At 41.5% G+C, this 16,278-nt stretch overlaps 1 protein-coding gene across 2 annotated transcripts in view; it reads right to left on the bottom strand.

The window, feature by feature from the left end:
- Positions 1–16,278, bottom strand: part of TXNDC5 (thioredoxin domain containing 5) — a 26,941-nt gene extending 10,663 nt beyond the window's left edge. The window contains exons 1-6 of one of the 2 annotated variants that reach the window (XM_065052449.1): positions 15,982–16,278; positions 9,617–9,766; positions 6,771–6,876; positions 5,384–5,480; positions 2,960–3,075; positions 651–737 (exon numbers count right to left, since the gene is read on the bottom strand). In XM_065052449.1, coding sequence (XP_064908521.1) covers positions 651–737; positions 2,960–3,075; positions 5,384–5,480; positions 6,771–6,876; positions 9,617–9,705 — 495 coding nt within the window. In that variant the 5' untranslated portion in view covers positions 9,706–9,766; positions 15,982–16,278. Of the gene's footprint in view, positions 1–650; positions 738–2,959; positions 3,076–5,383; positions 5,481–6,770; positions 6,877–9,616; positions 9,767–14,965; positions 15,279–15,981 lie in introns of those variants that run through there. The other variant, XM_065052450.1, reaches the window with a different exon arrangement.

Here is a 16,278-nt window from a genome sequence, read left to right as displayed (position 1 = left end):
ATGTGTGCCAGGCACAGCTGCTCCAGCTATAACAAGGCCACGTATTACCCGTATCAACCAGATCGGGATTCAGAAATTCAGGTGCTACTTCATTTAAATTCCCTGGAGTGTCTGATCTTATAGGGCTGCTTATACCAAACCTCACTTGCTACAAGGAAAAATGTCAATTGGGCCCATAGGACTCTCACTCGCAGTGTCATAAGAGGTGTTCAGATTTATAAGAAGGAAAATCTGCATCACTCAGCCCACACTCAGCAGATAGGCACAACTTAGACGAGAACATTCTGATACACATTGTGAAATATAAATTTAATTATTTCTATTTCATCTATGTTTTTGTATTCCATAGGAGGTAAGGTATTAAGATTAAGTACACCCGGAATTCCCCTACACAGTAGCATAATTGGAAATACTACTTACAGATTTTTGAACATCATACTGGTTATTTATAAAGAGCAAAAAGCTCTAACTTTCATGTGTGGATGAAGGATAGCTCTTCCAGTACCAGACTGAACCTCCAACATCCTTTTGTCTCACAAGGAGACTTTCCTGTATGCCCACTTGATCTTTTTTTTCAAAAGAATGCAAACATAGTCCAAGTATTGTTTAGAAAAAAAATGGTCTAATCTTTGTCGAGCTTGCAGACTCACCTTTTCACCATTCCTAAACCAGAGGAGTGTGGGGTAGCCACGAACTTGGGTTTCAGAGCAGACTTCATAATGCTGGGTACAGTCAACCTGCATTTTGGAAAAAATGCAACCCATTCAGTGCATAACATAAATATGCATCAGGCATCATAGCTTCCCTTATGTTTAAAATCTCAGAAAAATACAGGAACTAGCAATGCATGGCTTGGCAAAACTCAGTACCAAGTACTGTCTTGAGAACAATTATGTCTGCTTTCCAAATAGTGGTTTGGTTGTATAATTGGGAGGCTGTGTGCATGTTTTGCCTTTTTTTTTTTTAAGGGATTGGGGAGGGAGGTAAGGATAGAAGGATGTAGTAACAGTTACAAAGAACAATGAAGACATAATTAAATATCCCAATTAAAACAAGTACTTGGTATTCTCAATGAATAAAAAGACCACATGGACAGTAAGACACAAAACACTAATGTGAGAGAGCTTTAAAATGAAGATATATTGGCTCATCCATTTTTCAGAAGGCTACTCTTTAAAGACTTCAGAAGACATGTCAACACCTAGCAAGTTAACTTTGCTCCAAGGGAAGTTCCAAGTGCATAGAAACATTCAATTCTAATATGTCATAACTAATCTGTAAAGTTACCAGTTTATAATCTTTTTTGAAGCAGATGAAAAAGAGGGGGGGGCGGGGAAGATAACTTAAGCATTTTAAGCAATGAAGACTTCACTCTACACAGCACTTGAATTTAGAATTTTGCATTAGAAACACTTTGCCCCAGATCACTGAAGATCAATTCTAGCAATTAAAAATAATCCTGCCAGGAGGTATTATTGCTAAGACGCTATTCCTCCAGTTTACATGAAAGTTGTGGTTCAACCTTCTTAGAAACCGTTGTATTTCCTGTTTAATTACAGACTCACACTTTTAGCCAAGACCTATTTCAAATAGTTTCATAAGGTATACAGTTACACAAAATTGACTAGCATGGAGACAATTATTACTGGCTTTATTAAATAGCAACTATCAGTAACAGTGAAAACATGACAGACAACTGAATAAACAGAAATTTTGGAAATTTTTTGTGTATTTTTCTCTGGGTAACCCAGAATGGTAACTTCCAAAGATACTTAAGCTAAGCAATGATTTTATCAGACAGCAAGCATTCCAGGTTCTCAAAAAATAAATCAGCAGATGCAACATTTGGTAAAGACACCATCAAAGGAGTAACAACCTCTGCTATCTTATTCTCAGAGGGAACCTAATTTTCTCTCCACCGGGTGTCAAAATTATATGTCTTCTCTAAAGTTCAACTATGCTGACCTGCTCTACACATCTACAGTGTATCTGAATTAGCAGATTTTCAAAGAATTAAAAATAAAAAGAATAATAATTAAAAAAAGAAGTCGAGCTCATCACCCCTAGTCACAGTTGAAAGCACCATGGGGGCAGAAGCAGAGGAGATGGCTGGGATTTTGCCCCTCTGTGGGACTGACAACACCACAAACTGTCAACACAGCCTTTCAGATCAGTGGATCCACTCTGAAAGCTTAAGGATATGGAAGTTGAGCCCAGTCAGTTTTCCACCGCTGGCAAACAGAGAGGGATTCACATCTTGAGCCACCTGGACTTAGGTATGGGTCAGCAAATAAAGCCAGTAACTGCAACTGCCAGACCACCTCCATACCTTTGCAAAGAAATCACTCCATGTACAAGTAACAAGTTCTCAGGGTAAATACACCACAGAATCTGGTTATCAACCCTAAGGGAAATAGTAAAGCAGGACAACATATCAGTTTTTAAAGTGGAAGGCCCCCCAAAACCTTTAGAAAGTTCTGTGGGGGAGAAGAAGAGAGAGGAGAGAGGAGAAATAATTCATCATAAAGAGCTCTGTAGTTCTGAAACTTGCTAAATAGAATCCAATGCTGTAAATAGCAAATTAGAATTCACTGTCCCACTCAAAATAAACACTGAAGTCTATAAAGTTCTGACAGAGGGGAAGCATAATAAAAAACAAATCCCAAAATATTATTCCCTGCATTTTAACTATTAGACTTATTCCCAGCTCTCTCTGAAACACAGAGAGCTAGCTGTGTTTCTAACAAGTCCCTGCTTAAAATGAGGGAGTTCTGTCAACTATGTATGTGTGAGAAAATAACCATCTCAAAATTAAAATAGAAACTATGACTATAAAAGGATTTAAGAAGTGACAAACAAAACAGTTGTTATTTGCAAATCACAGCACGAAAAGCATGATATTTGGCTGAAACATCCATTCATACAAAACACATTTTCAGACTAAGGACACCTCACCTACCTTGCCAATCTTGACAGTTTCCGAATGCTCAAAAGCTTGAGCCAGCTGTTCCCAGGTTGGGGCCAAAGCCTTGCAATGACCACACCACGGGGCAAAGAATTTGATAAAGTGATTACCTTTTAAGTCAAAGAAAAAAAAAAAAAAAAGAAAAGAAAAAATATTTAACTCATTTGGAATGAATTTGGCTGCAATTAAAGACTAGGTACTAATCTCAGACTGCAAATTTATCGTGGTATTTCCTGAGTTAAAGATAGGAAACACAGTGAATCAAAGGCCAGGACAGAATACTTCAGCAATTAGGTTTTCAGTGCTGCCTGCAGTCCCACAGTGTTGCCAGTTTCCCTGAAAATCCAAACAGCTTCACAACCTCAAGCCAACAAATGAGATATTAAATTGACATTTTCAACTTAATATTTGCTACTATGTCTAATTCTACCATGTCAATCACTTGCCTTATTACAGAGCAGAAAGAACCATCAAGGAACAGGGATTTGTAACAGCATAAATGAAAGAAAGTTTTAGATTTCAACTCACACATGTTTTAGGAAACACCACTGCATGAAATACCTGAACTACCTAAATAATTTTGTTCAGCTTTCCTGCTCCTTTTTCTGTCCTGGACTTCGTATTTTCAAGTCAACTATTCAGAAACTGCTGCCTTTAGTAGATTTTTGTGGTGTTTTATAGAGAGGTGCATCTCTGTACTATCTCCTACTAATGTTTAAAATATAATGTTAGTTGCAGAGTACCAGAATATGTAATTTCCTTCAACTAAGGTGACTGTTAACTCAAGATGCTGCATGCTTTTGCACACAAGGCAAAGCTCTGTTAATAAAAAATTAAAATAAACTTAATTAAAACAAGGAAAAAAATCAAGTTAATGTAAAGGAAAACACCAGCAACTGGAGGAAATCTCTTTTTAACAGAATTATTCATAATCCTTTGAAGACTGCTTTGGGGCAGATATTACTAGAATTAATTTCTAGTTTGAGGGCTTGTTCACAAAAAGAGGCCAGAGGAAAGACATTACAAAATAAGCAGGAAATGTAAACTGCAATAGTAGTGTACTCTACCTTGCCTGTTCTGCACAAGGAATACTTCCAAGCCAATTGATGTGCTTTGCTTTGGTCAAGTAAACTGTAAACTGAAATTTCTCATGAATGAATAAGAACATCTAGTAGAAATCAGCTTTTCTGTACCACGTACTCTGTGATATGCTCTCCTCCCCAGTAGAAAAAAAACAAAACTATTTTTGCCCTAGTGCACTCAAAAGGTAGACTTTTTAAGAACAAAAATCAATCTTCCAGCTGAAGCTGCTAAATCTCCTGCTAAATTTAAACACTGAACTTCTTGTAACTGAAGTCAGAGAGAACAGCTTTACCATTGCACACAACCATGAGAATGTCTCCTCTATGAATGCCAACAGATATATAATAAAAGTATTACAATAAAAATATTAAAATGTTTAAACATACACTAAACTTAACTATCTTCTCAGACTGTAAAGTTATTTAATGCTTAGCATCCCCCTTATGGCTTAAGAGAGGAATCCATGAAGATTTTTTATGTAATTCTGTGTTATGCCACACAGGCTGGGTAGTTTTAAGTGAGCTGCACAAAATGCTCATTTACACTTGAAAATATTTCTCATCAGTTAATAGTTACTTTATGAAGCTCTTGGATCTACCTCACTGGTGGCATTATAATACATGGGCACAGATAAGTTAATCTAATCTGGCGTTTGATTTTAGGAAAACAGATTGAGGTGGTAGTGTCATCTGTTGTTATGGCAGCCCAAAGTTTGTATTGTAAGCTCTTGCTCATTCTTCAAAAAGCCCACCATGTGGGGGGAGAAATTTCCCATGTTAGGTATCACCTGTGGCATTAATTTTAAAGCTTCCAGAGAAAATACTTTTTAAAACAGTCAAACTGAGGCAAAGTGTTTTGCCCACATGAAATTCTGAGGGAAGGAAGCTAAACAATATCAAATAAGGGACCAGACTGGAGTGGGATCAGGGCAGTAAGGAGGAAACAGGTGGATTATAGTTATCCAGAAGAGTAGCCTGGGAGTAAGAACAAGCCGGCCTGGAGGGAGAGAGGAAATGGGGCTTGCAAAAAAAGAGAGCGAGTGGCGAGACTCTGCCAGTTTGGTTGAGCAAGCCCTGCTAGCTTCTTCTATGGGATCAGGGGCCTCAACTTGGCGGCCTTCTGAGTGGAGAGCAATTCTTAAAACTTTCTCATGGTGTGCAATATGTAATTAAACTACTGCACTTTTAGACAGTCAGTAGTTTCATCCTCTTTCACTAGCTATTACTGCAAAATAAAAGTGGGAAAGGGGTACCTTGAAAACTAACATTCTGTTGCAGTCTTCCCACTACTGATGTCTCTGTAAGCAAGTACCTCTTGCTTATGAACAAAAGTTACCTTCTGCTATGTGCATCTTGAAGTTGTCTGCTGAGAGTTCATACATTCCCTGCTTAGGTTCAGGGGCTTTTGGTGGTTCCACATCAGATTCTGGATGCTGTTCATGAGAAAAATGAACTTTTATTTGTCTTGTACAATAAATACACAATATTTGATTCCTGTATCACACCATTCCGCAGTAGTGTTGTAAACCCTGCACTCTGAAATTTTAAATTCCCAAAGCAATGTCCTTATTTAGTTCAATTTAGGTATCTAATGTTTCCTAAGAAACAACTACTTGAAAGCAAAATGTGGAAAAGACTACCACACTGAAAAGCGCTTTCTCAGTCACTGGAATAACAGTGTCTTTCACTGTGTTGTAGTACAGTCATAGAGCACAGTAACTGCTATGGCGTTCATCACATCACCATATATTAACACACTTAGATTACATAATCGTTTCTCCACAGCATCACACATCAGCCACATCTGCCATCGCACCAGTTCGGTGGTCTTTGGACTATTTAAAAATAGCTAGTGAAAAAGCTATTTTCTGCTCCTCTAATGCCAGAAGGAGGGACCTAATAGCTCCATGAAGGCAGCAACAATGGGAAAAGGGCAAACACTTTATAGATATAACTTGCAGCAAACCCACTGGCACTTCAGCAAAAGCAAGTGACTACTTACTAGGGTCAGAGCTAGAAAGAATTTTTTAAGAACCTGAAAGTACATTTCTTAAAATAGTTTAGCATTTAATGTTTAATTATTAAAAATACTGTGTTTGTTTAAATATAACCACATTCTAATGGTGGTTCAGCAAACATTAAGGCTTTACCTTGATTAGAAACAGCAATCACAAATTTCATTTCAGGCAAGGCTTGGCTACTATATGAAAGTGCTACCCCTAAACTCGAGGGTCTTCCTAGTGATGGTATTAGCTTAACTTAACCTAACCAATTATTTAAAATCCTTTCTTTAGGCTACAACATTATCAGATAATAACTGAGCTAAAGATGGCATCCTCGTTTTAAGAGGTAATTAAGCCCAACACAAATGCAATTTATAACATATTATAGCTAAATCGCTTTTCATATTCTAGAAACATTACAACCTACAGGTGTCAACTGAATTGAAACTAAGAATTGTATCTTAAAATGTCAAAATGCTAAACATTAAAAACTGCATTATGTACTGTAGTTTTAAACACAGGAAACAAAGAGCAGGTCACAGGATGAGTTTTAGTTACTGTTCTGACTTATGTGGAAGCTGTTCCATACTGTTATTGCCACCTGAATTTTCTTCTCAGGAGCAGACTTCCTCCTGGAAAATGAAACCTAAACTACAAAAATGACATATAAGCAAGTCTGCAGAAAGGAATATTTCCTTTTCTTATTTCCTTTTCACTTACAGATGGTTCCTCATTTAGTTTCTCCAACATCCAGTTTTCCAGTGTCTGGAAGTCCCTGGGGCCTTGGTATTTCAGAGGTTCTTGTCCTGGTTTAAACAGCTTTAGGCTGAAGAATCAAAATGTAGAAAAGAGTGAGGCATGGAAACATTCTCGGAAAGCTGACACGCTTTGCTAATCCACAGCAATGTGGCTCAGGCTGCAGCAGCAGCTCTCTTGACTATTAATATCAGCATCACGCCTATCCATGTCAACTTAAAGGGTTATGGCTAGAATTTGGGACACTTTTCCATTCCCATGTAAGCTTTTAAAGGAGATTTTAAAACCAGGGAAAAGAAATATGATTTTAAAAAATCAGCATAGCTTAATATTACTTTGATCAACAAGCAAGAGCAAATAAAACATTGCAGCATTCAGTTCTAAAGTTAATCATTCATTATGCCTATTAATCCTATTTCAGTGTGTAAAAAACATCAGTTCTCTTTGTTCACTCCTCTCCATCATCAAAGGAAAAATACCCAATGCTTATTTTCCCAGGAATTTCTTTCTCACATTTCCTTCCCTGACTGCTCTTGGAATGTAGGATGTTCATGTGGTATTAAACTGATTAAAAACATCCTGAAACAAGTCAAGAGGACAAAGAGATAAGTGACTGCTTGTAGGGATTAAAGACTTTCATGATTATAACACTTAATAATTACTATCAAAACTTTTCCATAAAATACCTAAAGCTTCTACTATTAAATATTTAAGTTAAAATTGAAAGGGGACCATACTGAGTTCTGATCTAGTCTTATTTTTTAAAGCAAATCATAGTTTCAATTACTACTGTCTACTACTGGCTCTCAGTTCCCCTTGCCAAGCTGTCATTTTGTACTGCCTTTTCTTGAAATGTTTTTCTCTTTCTTCTTGTTCCACAGCTGGAAAAAATGAACATATGAAAGTGTTGAAAAAACACATAATACAAATACATTCAAAAGAGATGGGAGCTCCCACTGTGTTTTCTGCTTAAGGTGTTCTTGAATGTTCCTTGTGATGATGGCAAGTAAAAAATTCTTGAGGTTAAAAAAAAGCAATTTTGTAATAAGAAGGTAACAAGAAAAATGAAACAGAAGAACATCTAAAGTGCACCTCATGGCAATACTTTTGAAGAGGAATCAGAACAAAAAAATATCAGCTTAAAAAGCCAGCTGCACCTTTATTTTTGTCAAATGAGCATAAGTTTTCTCTAGTTCAGTTGAGAGAGTATTTTGCAGCACCACATAATCCTGAGACAACTGTACTAATGAGCGCAGGGATGTGCTCAGCCACTTTTACTCTCAGGGGGATGGAAAGAGGATGCAGCCTTTCCTTTGATGGCTGTTTAGAAAAGCAGAGTAGGGACCAGGACATCCTGGACTTGCAACAATCCCTCTGTTGCCTGAGGAAGCTGTGAAATCTCCCTTGCTGGAAGTTTTTAAAAACAGGCTGGTTAAAAACTGACTCAGACAGGAAGACAATATCATAAATTGCCCTTCATCTCTATATTTCTATAACTAGCAGATGACTGCCTTATTATTTCTACTTTTCAAGTAGATGAAAGCAAGCAGTAACTATTCCTAGATATTCAATGACCTTAAAGAGGAGGGGGAACAAAAAAGAGCAATTACACGTTCATTCATTTTTTTCTTGTCTGTCACTCTTTCTATTTTACAAGGAACAGTACCACAATATAATCTATTCAAATATGCAAATGTGACAGTTGTTCACTCTTGGTGATATTAAAATAGAGTAGTAATATTCATTGTTTCTTGGTATTTCTAGTGGAACTAAGTCACAAACTGCACTTACGGACAATTCCTATTTCAATGAGGACTTTGCTATTTATAACTCTCAACTTCTACTGAGTTGCACTCAGCTGCGTCAAAGCGGGTGCAGCCAGGAGCGCATCTCAAGTTCAGGCTGTTGCTGGGGTCAGAGGTAACGCTGCACAAAGTGAGCAAAGGGAAGGAAACTGAAAAATACAGGCTGCGGAGGGGCTACAGATGATTGCATTCTCCACTTATCCACACTAAGAGGAGTAATTAGTAAAGCAGTTGAAACAATCCCATCCATTTTTGCAAGATGCTTTAAAGAAGACATAGGTGAAAAAAAAATACCTTTTTTCCTTTTTGGCAGCTAAAAAGGGAGCATGTGTATCTAACTCAAGAACACTACCCAGGCTGACATCTCATAGACACTCTAGATCACATTCTGCCTACCAAAGCTGAGGTTAGTAAGGCATACATCCTTTATACCAGGATAAGTTTACCAACCTTAAACTCCTAATGAATTTCTCCTAGATCAAAACAAGCAAAATTACCTAGAAAAATCTGTACATCACCACTGCTGTACTGATACTATTGATTTATCATTTTATGAGTACTAAGTGCACTCAAAAATGTAAGAGATCACCTACACATTAATTATGAATGGTGCAGTGTACTGATGAACCTGTGACAAGTTATTTTTAAAAGTACTGTTACCAGTGACCAGCTCTGTCATGCATATACACAGCAGCATAATGTACTGTTGCTTGAGAAAGAGGTACTCTCAGAAAAAGGAAAAGGACAATTCTGGTCTTCATTTAAACACGGCCATCTTCCAAGACATAAAACAGTTTCTTTAAAAAAAAATAAAGAGTAAGAGTAGTATGTATCACATGATACTTGGCAACATGGTAAAAAGGCTTAAATGAACATATGAGGTCCAAAGGGCTACAAAGAAACCCATCAAAAAGCATAGCTTAGAAGTTAGCTTCAACAAATTGGCAGAGGATCACGGAAAACTATGGAAGAAAGAAACAGGACCAGACATCCTTTTATACTTACGTAGGGTATCCTCGGACGCCAAATTCAGAGCACAGTGGAGTATCTGTAGTACAATCCACTTTAACAACGTAGACCTGCGGGTTTTCCATGTTGTTGTATTTATCTCCCAAATCATTCCAAGTTGGCTGGAGACGCTGACAATGTCCACACCTGCGACAGAAGGAATAATATATTTGCTTAAGAGTTGCTCACATTTAGAGGGGAATCTATGGGAAAGTCGTACACAGAATCATCAGAGATTTTGATAAATTTAAAAACAGTTAAGTCAGAAATCTTCTGTACTCAAGCACTGTTACATTAATCAACAGTGAATACCATTAATTGTAGGATGCTGCAAACACATCTCATGTAAAAATCATCGAGATGAGAACTTCTTGCTACTCTCCTCTTATGTTACAAAGCTTACTGAACACCCCCTGAACTTAATGAGGCTATTAAGAAAAGCACTCTCAGGCTTCCAGCTTTCTAGAAAAATCCTGTCAGGCTGTCTAGCTTTCTTTCTGCTCTAAGATTCCACAATACTGTATCTTTTAGCAGCAGGTGAGAAGAGAACGGTTTCCTGCCTCTTCGTAAAGCCGCTTACTTGTACTTGTGTGTATCAAAGGAATTGTAACCACAAGTCATGAAACACACCAGGACTGATTTCTGAACAAGGTTTCTCAATATCCTCCCATAACATACTTTGCCCAAGCAGCACAGAATAAACTACCCTGTTTCCCTGAAAATAAGACTTACCCTGAAAATAAGCCCTAGCATCATTTTTCAGGATTTTTGAGGATGCTTGAAACATAAGCCCTACTTCAAAAATAAGCCCTAGTTACAGTTCATGAAAAAAAAAAAAAAAGAAAGTCCATTTAAATAGTGCCCAGGAAGTTGTACATGTAAAAAAAATAATAAGTTTTGGAGCAAAAATATATAAGACCCTGTCTTATTTTCAAGGAAACAGGGTAATTATATCTGCATATGCACAGAAAACCAGCCTTACACTGTTGCTATAACAGCAGCTCCCCGAAAGCAGAAAATGGCTATTATTCTTCTCATTGGTTTCCTAGTCTTATGAGTCATTATAGCAATGCCCTAGTCCTGTAACTACAATGAAAAAATTTAAGGAATGGATTTTCATTTCTCTTTACTGGCTGCTTTTGTCAACCCTCCAAGGCATCTAAAAATACGTAATTGGATTAACACGAAACATTCTCAACCTGCTGTTATTGCCCTTGGCATGACCTAGACAGTCTACTTTGTAAGTAACAATTAGAACATCATTAGGACTTTGGAGAAAGTTGCTCCCATGTAAAACAGTTTCACTTATACAACTGGTTTTGAGTCCACTTCTAGAAAAGCTGCATGGATTCACACCTTTCCAGGTATCCTGCTATAACTAAGACCAAAGAAAATTACCTTGAGATTTACTTTAAGAATGTCTTCTGACCTTAATAAGGTCCTGTTGCAGTCAGGCGCAGTGGGTCACACATACTCCCACTATGTGGGGGAACATGACCTCCTATATGATCTCATGCTGTATTCTCATGGTGAAGGGATGCAATGTGTTATTACTAAAATCAAATATTCCTTAAATATTTAACTTCAGACTGAGGCCCCTCCATAGTCAACTCATTCATGGACCTTGAATTAAGAGGAGGATTCCCTGGTCCCTTCCTAGTTGCAGGGATTTTAAACACTGGATGAATACTGACTGGTGTTAAAGAACAGGGCATGGAAAACTAGGTAAGGCAATCTCAAGGAATTAACCTGCTGGTTTTTAAGCACAGAACAGAGCTCCCTTGTCTATATTTAACATTGTGATTTCTGCTATACACAAAGTACCCTTTTCCCTTCCTTCTACAGTTTATATGAGCTAAAATTGAAAATGAAGCAAGAAAAATGCTCGTATCTGAATCAGTAATCAACTAGTTAGTCATTCCTGGTTTTCAAAAAAATTCAGTATTACACAGAAGGAAATACAAGACAAGACAATCCCATTTTTTTTTTTCTGAAATTCATCAGGTGTAGCTGCAGTATATATAAAACCAGAGAAGTCAAAAAATAAAGAGCAAAACCATGCAGCATCACATGTCCCCCTTAGCCCCATGAACCTACACAGTCCTTCATTGCTACCATTCCACATTACACCAGTGGGGCTAGAGGAGGAGCTGCCAGTTCTACCCCTGGAAACAGTGTACACCCCTGTGTCAATGAGAAGTCCTGCTCTTCCTTCCTTAGAGGGGCTAGGAAGGTGCAAGGATTCATAATCTCTGTTTACAAACATAAACGAAAATCCAAAAGAAACTAACAAGGGCATAGGAAGGATCCAACTTTCAGAAAATAAAAACAAAACAAAACACCAAATGCTTCTTGTACATCACTAATATCAGGAGGTATGGGGTGAAAGGACTTTATTTGTAAGAGTTTGCAGGCTGGTTGCCTGGAGATTATTTTGCTGTGGTGGCATCTGTAGAGTACCTCCCGCTGACAGGTCAGTACTCCTCACACAGTACCAGCACTTCTCATCTGCAAAAATGAATGACAGATTTCTTGGGCCATGACAAGAAGGGATGTAAGTGTACATAAGGACCATGTATATCAAAAGTACAGTTACCGATAAGCCCCCTACAGTCAGTGAGGAACGCAGATATTTCTGGAGGCCACCAGTAGAGCTTGAGCTCTGCAGCTAGCAAGGGCAGCTCCACAGAAATATATAGCACAAATTATTAACCAATTAAAAGTAGACCCTGGGATAGACAGGTATAACGGTACAAGCAGCACAGGATCAGTCTCGCTCCAGACAAAAAGAATCCAGCCAATGGAAAATCCAGTCAACAGCCTTCAATTCAACAGCAAGAAACCCTGGTAATCATGTCTGCTTCAGCTTAGTGGACTTCCAGAGGTTTACTGAGACCACGTTTGTTGAAAAGATCTGTAATGGTCAAAATAATACAATGAAACTACTCATTTGAGATTCCTTCCAACTAAGGAACCAGGGAAACCTCATTTCTCTGTAAACACACAACTGGTATGGACAACATCTCAAGAATATCTAGTGGCATCAAGAGAGTAACCTGCTCATGGTTCTATCCCTTGTCAAGTGTAGCTATGAAGGGGGACAGCCTGATGATTGAAAACTTTAGACATATGAATGCAAATGACTTGGAATGCTCTCTTCTTGGAGTAGCTTGCAATATTTGAAACACAGGTAGGACCTGATGTGCACCTCTGCTGTCTGGGAGTGAAGCCCTCAGCAACATTTGTGCTGAGAATCCAAAGACAAGAGTTACATCAGCTCTGTCTCACCCAGCTCTTACTGGTAGCATTGACAATGCAGCATTAGCAACACCCACAGCAATCTGAAAGACAATTCTAGCTGAACATTGGGTTGCTTCCTGGGCTTCTCTCTCCTTACTGCAGGGAGCAGTGCCAAAACACATGCCTCTGTGAGAAGCATTAGGAGATTAGCACATTTACATCACCTAGGAATAGGTCAAGAGGCTCTAATATAGACTCCGGGATGTGAGGTTGCTGCTTGATCCCACTGACGATAAAACCACTGGTATGTTTAAGCACCTCTCTCAAGCACACGGATATTCCCTTTGTCCTTCTCTTCCCTTTGGACCCAAAACCTGGCCCTGTTGGTGCCTGTCAGGAGCCACGAGTCCAGACCAAGGGTCCTGAAGCCAAGCCTCAGAGATCTGGAGGGGGTCTGCTAGGGTGAGAGGAACGTCCAGAGAAGCCACAACAAGGCTGGGAAACGATGCACCTCCCTCACATTCAAGTTGGGCGGAGACCTGTAGTCCTCCCAAAGGCACAGCATGGTCCAGGTTCGCAAGGCCAGCACTCTCTTTGATGCATGCTAAGGGTGTCCACCATACGCTGGACTCTGAAATGGCCCATTTAGCACAAAGTGTCCTAGAAAGACTGCGCCGAGATGAAAGCTCCTCCGGTTTTAGGGATGCCTGTGGAACAGTCAGTCATAGCTTGGGCAGAAACAGATATTATCATGTGAAAACAGAACATACTAGAAGCACTCCTGCTCTGTATGGGCATTTCTTAGGCCTTACAGCACTCTCAGGCAACGGTCCTTCACCAGCACGTCAGATGTCCTCCACTTCTGTGGTCTTCAAAGAACAAAGGTGCATGTCTGCTCTTTCAAGCTTTTGCTTAGCATTTTCATACAGCATAAAGAAGACAATGTTAATTACAAAAAAGGTAGCAGTTCCTCAGTTTTGAAAGGAAATGCTTTTCTGCTGTTGATTTCAAAGAGCATCACGACTCACTTATGCCTCAATGGCACCGTGTGCCAACGGAAAACCCAGGATCAAAACATAACTTTTGCACACTGTTCCCTAAACTTTATTTTATCTAAATCTGAGAAAACAGAACAAAACCAAAACCCAAACAATCAGCTCTAACAAAACTCCCAATAACCTCTACCGGACGTCAGTAAGTCAGATAAAAATGGGTAGGGCAAGAGATGAAGAAAAAAGAATACGAACAACTACTAGAAAGGCCCAAAGATGAGCAGCACTGTCCTCTTGACACCTGTAACATCCAGCAAAGCCCTGTTCTCCCATTCTTGTAAACTAGTCTTGTCTCAAACATATAGGTCCAGGACAAATGCCCAAATCTAAGAACCCTACAGCTCTGCTACAGCTACGTGTGGCCTTGGGGACACAGAACTACTGTTATACTGCTCCCACTGCAGATTTCTCTTTAAATTTCGTGATTGCAATGAGGACATAACTTCTGCAATGAGAACAGCTGAGAGACTGAGGGGCACAGGGCAAGCCACGGTCACCAAATTGCAACTGTCGCCATACACAGGGGCTACACACTCTCTTTGAGGAACGACGTGAAACAGAGTCTGGGGAGGTACAAGGAGAGCTGCCAGGGACCCCTCCAGCCCCCGCCCGCCCCCTCACCGCCCGGCGGATCGGCTACACCCCCAGGCCCCACTCGGGGGACACCGCCGGGTGCCGATGCACCGCGCTGCCGCGGGCCCACCAGGAAGGGGCGGCCACCGCCGGTCGGGCTGAAACCCCCGACAGGGCCCGCACGGCCGCGGAGGCCCGGGCCGGGCACACGCGAGGCTTCAGCCCGCCCTCCCCGGCCCGGCGCTCCGCAGCCCCCGGATGCCACTCAACGCGTGTTCCCCGCTGCCGCCCCTGGGGAAGGCGCCCGGGCTGTTGGGACTCAGGGCGGCGCGACCTCGATTTTCCCCCCACGCCGCCGGCCCGGCCTGGCCCGGCCGCCTCCCGCCGCCACGTCAACGGGGGAAGAGGCGGGCAGGAGTGCGCGGCGGGCCATGCCGGGCCGTGCCGGGCCGGGCTGCGCTCCGCCGCTCCGGATACCCACCACGGGGCGAAGAACATGACGAAGTGGGGGGCGGCGGCGGTGCCGTGCCGCAGCATCTCCGCGCTGTAGAGGTGCCGCCCGTGCGGGTCCGCCTCCGCCGCCGGGCCCGCGTCCGAGCCCGGGCCCGGCTCCGGCTCAGCCCGCCCGGGCCGGCCGCAGAGGACGGGGCCGAACACGGCCAAGGAGAGGAGGCGCCACCAGGCCGGGCCGGAGCGGAGCGAAGCCATCGCGGCGCCGAGAGAGCGAGCGGCCAAAGCGCCGGGCGGCTGCGGCTCCTGCCGCCTCTCTCCCCGCTCCGCTCCGCCCCGCCCGGGCCGGGGCCGGTCCCCGCCTCCGCCCCCCGCTGCCGCCCGGCCCCCTCCCCGGGCACACACCCGCTGACCCAAACCCTTCCCTTCTGGAAATAAAAAGTTAAAAAAATAAACATATATATCTTTATAACTTATAAATAATATATAATATTTACTTTTAATTTCTATATTAAATTATATTAATAAGCATGTTTATTTACAACATTTAAAATATTAATAACTTTTATATATTTACACACGCACGTATACAGTGATGAAGCCTTTCTTAAAGCAAATCAACAAAAACAACAGCAACAAAAAAGCGGGCCGAGTGGTACCAGCCAGGTAAATAAGGGTGCTGTGGCTCTGGGAGGCGGCCCCGCCACCCCGGACCCCCATCCCAGCCCCCTGCCCAAAGGAGAGGGGGGCTCCGACCCTTTGCTCTCCTGCCGCCCGCTTCCCACCTGCTTCTGAGGGAAGGGAACGGGTGCTGGCACTGCTGGGGGATGCTCCAGTCGCAGCAGGATAACAATAATCGGTAAATAACAATAGTAATAGCAGCAAATAATAAGAAAACAGAATCAGTATGAGATAGCTGCAAGCTGATACAACACAGGAGGGGTTTGTACTTCTCCAGTTGGTCTAATTTTAATTAACTTCAGTTTAGATTTTAACTGCAGGTCCTTGAGTTTGGGATAGCGAAGCGGGTAAAAATCAGTGGCTCACCTAGTTTAAAGAGAAAGTGTGTCTTGATGAAAATGCCAGGCGAGTAAATAAACCGGCACGCACACGTACCCGCAGACACGGGCACACAAGGCTGGCCTTTCCCCCTTGCACATCCTCCTCTGCGGAGATCCGCGCCCCTGTAACACCAGGGCTGATGCCCAGCAAGATGGGCTCAACCTGGCACCCTTCCTCTCTCCAACAAGCTGCTGTTTGCAGTCAAGTGCACTAACGTGTCCGGACAGGTAGGCTTAACTTCATACTGCATCTTCCAGGCTTCTGCTTCCCCACATCATCTCT

This window comes from Columba livia, chromosome 2, assembly GCF_036013475.1.
Source record: "Columba livia isolate bColLiv1 breed racing homer chromosome 2, bColLiv1.pat.W.v2, whole genome shotgun sequence".
NCBI lineage: Eukaryota > Metazoa > Chordata > Aves > Columbiformes > Columbidae > Columba > Columba livia.
Note: the sequence above shows the minus strand (reverse complement) of the source record. Positions and strands in the feature narration are given on the sequence as shown.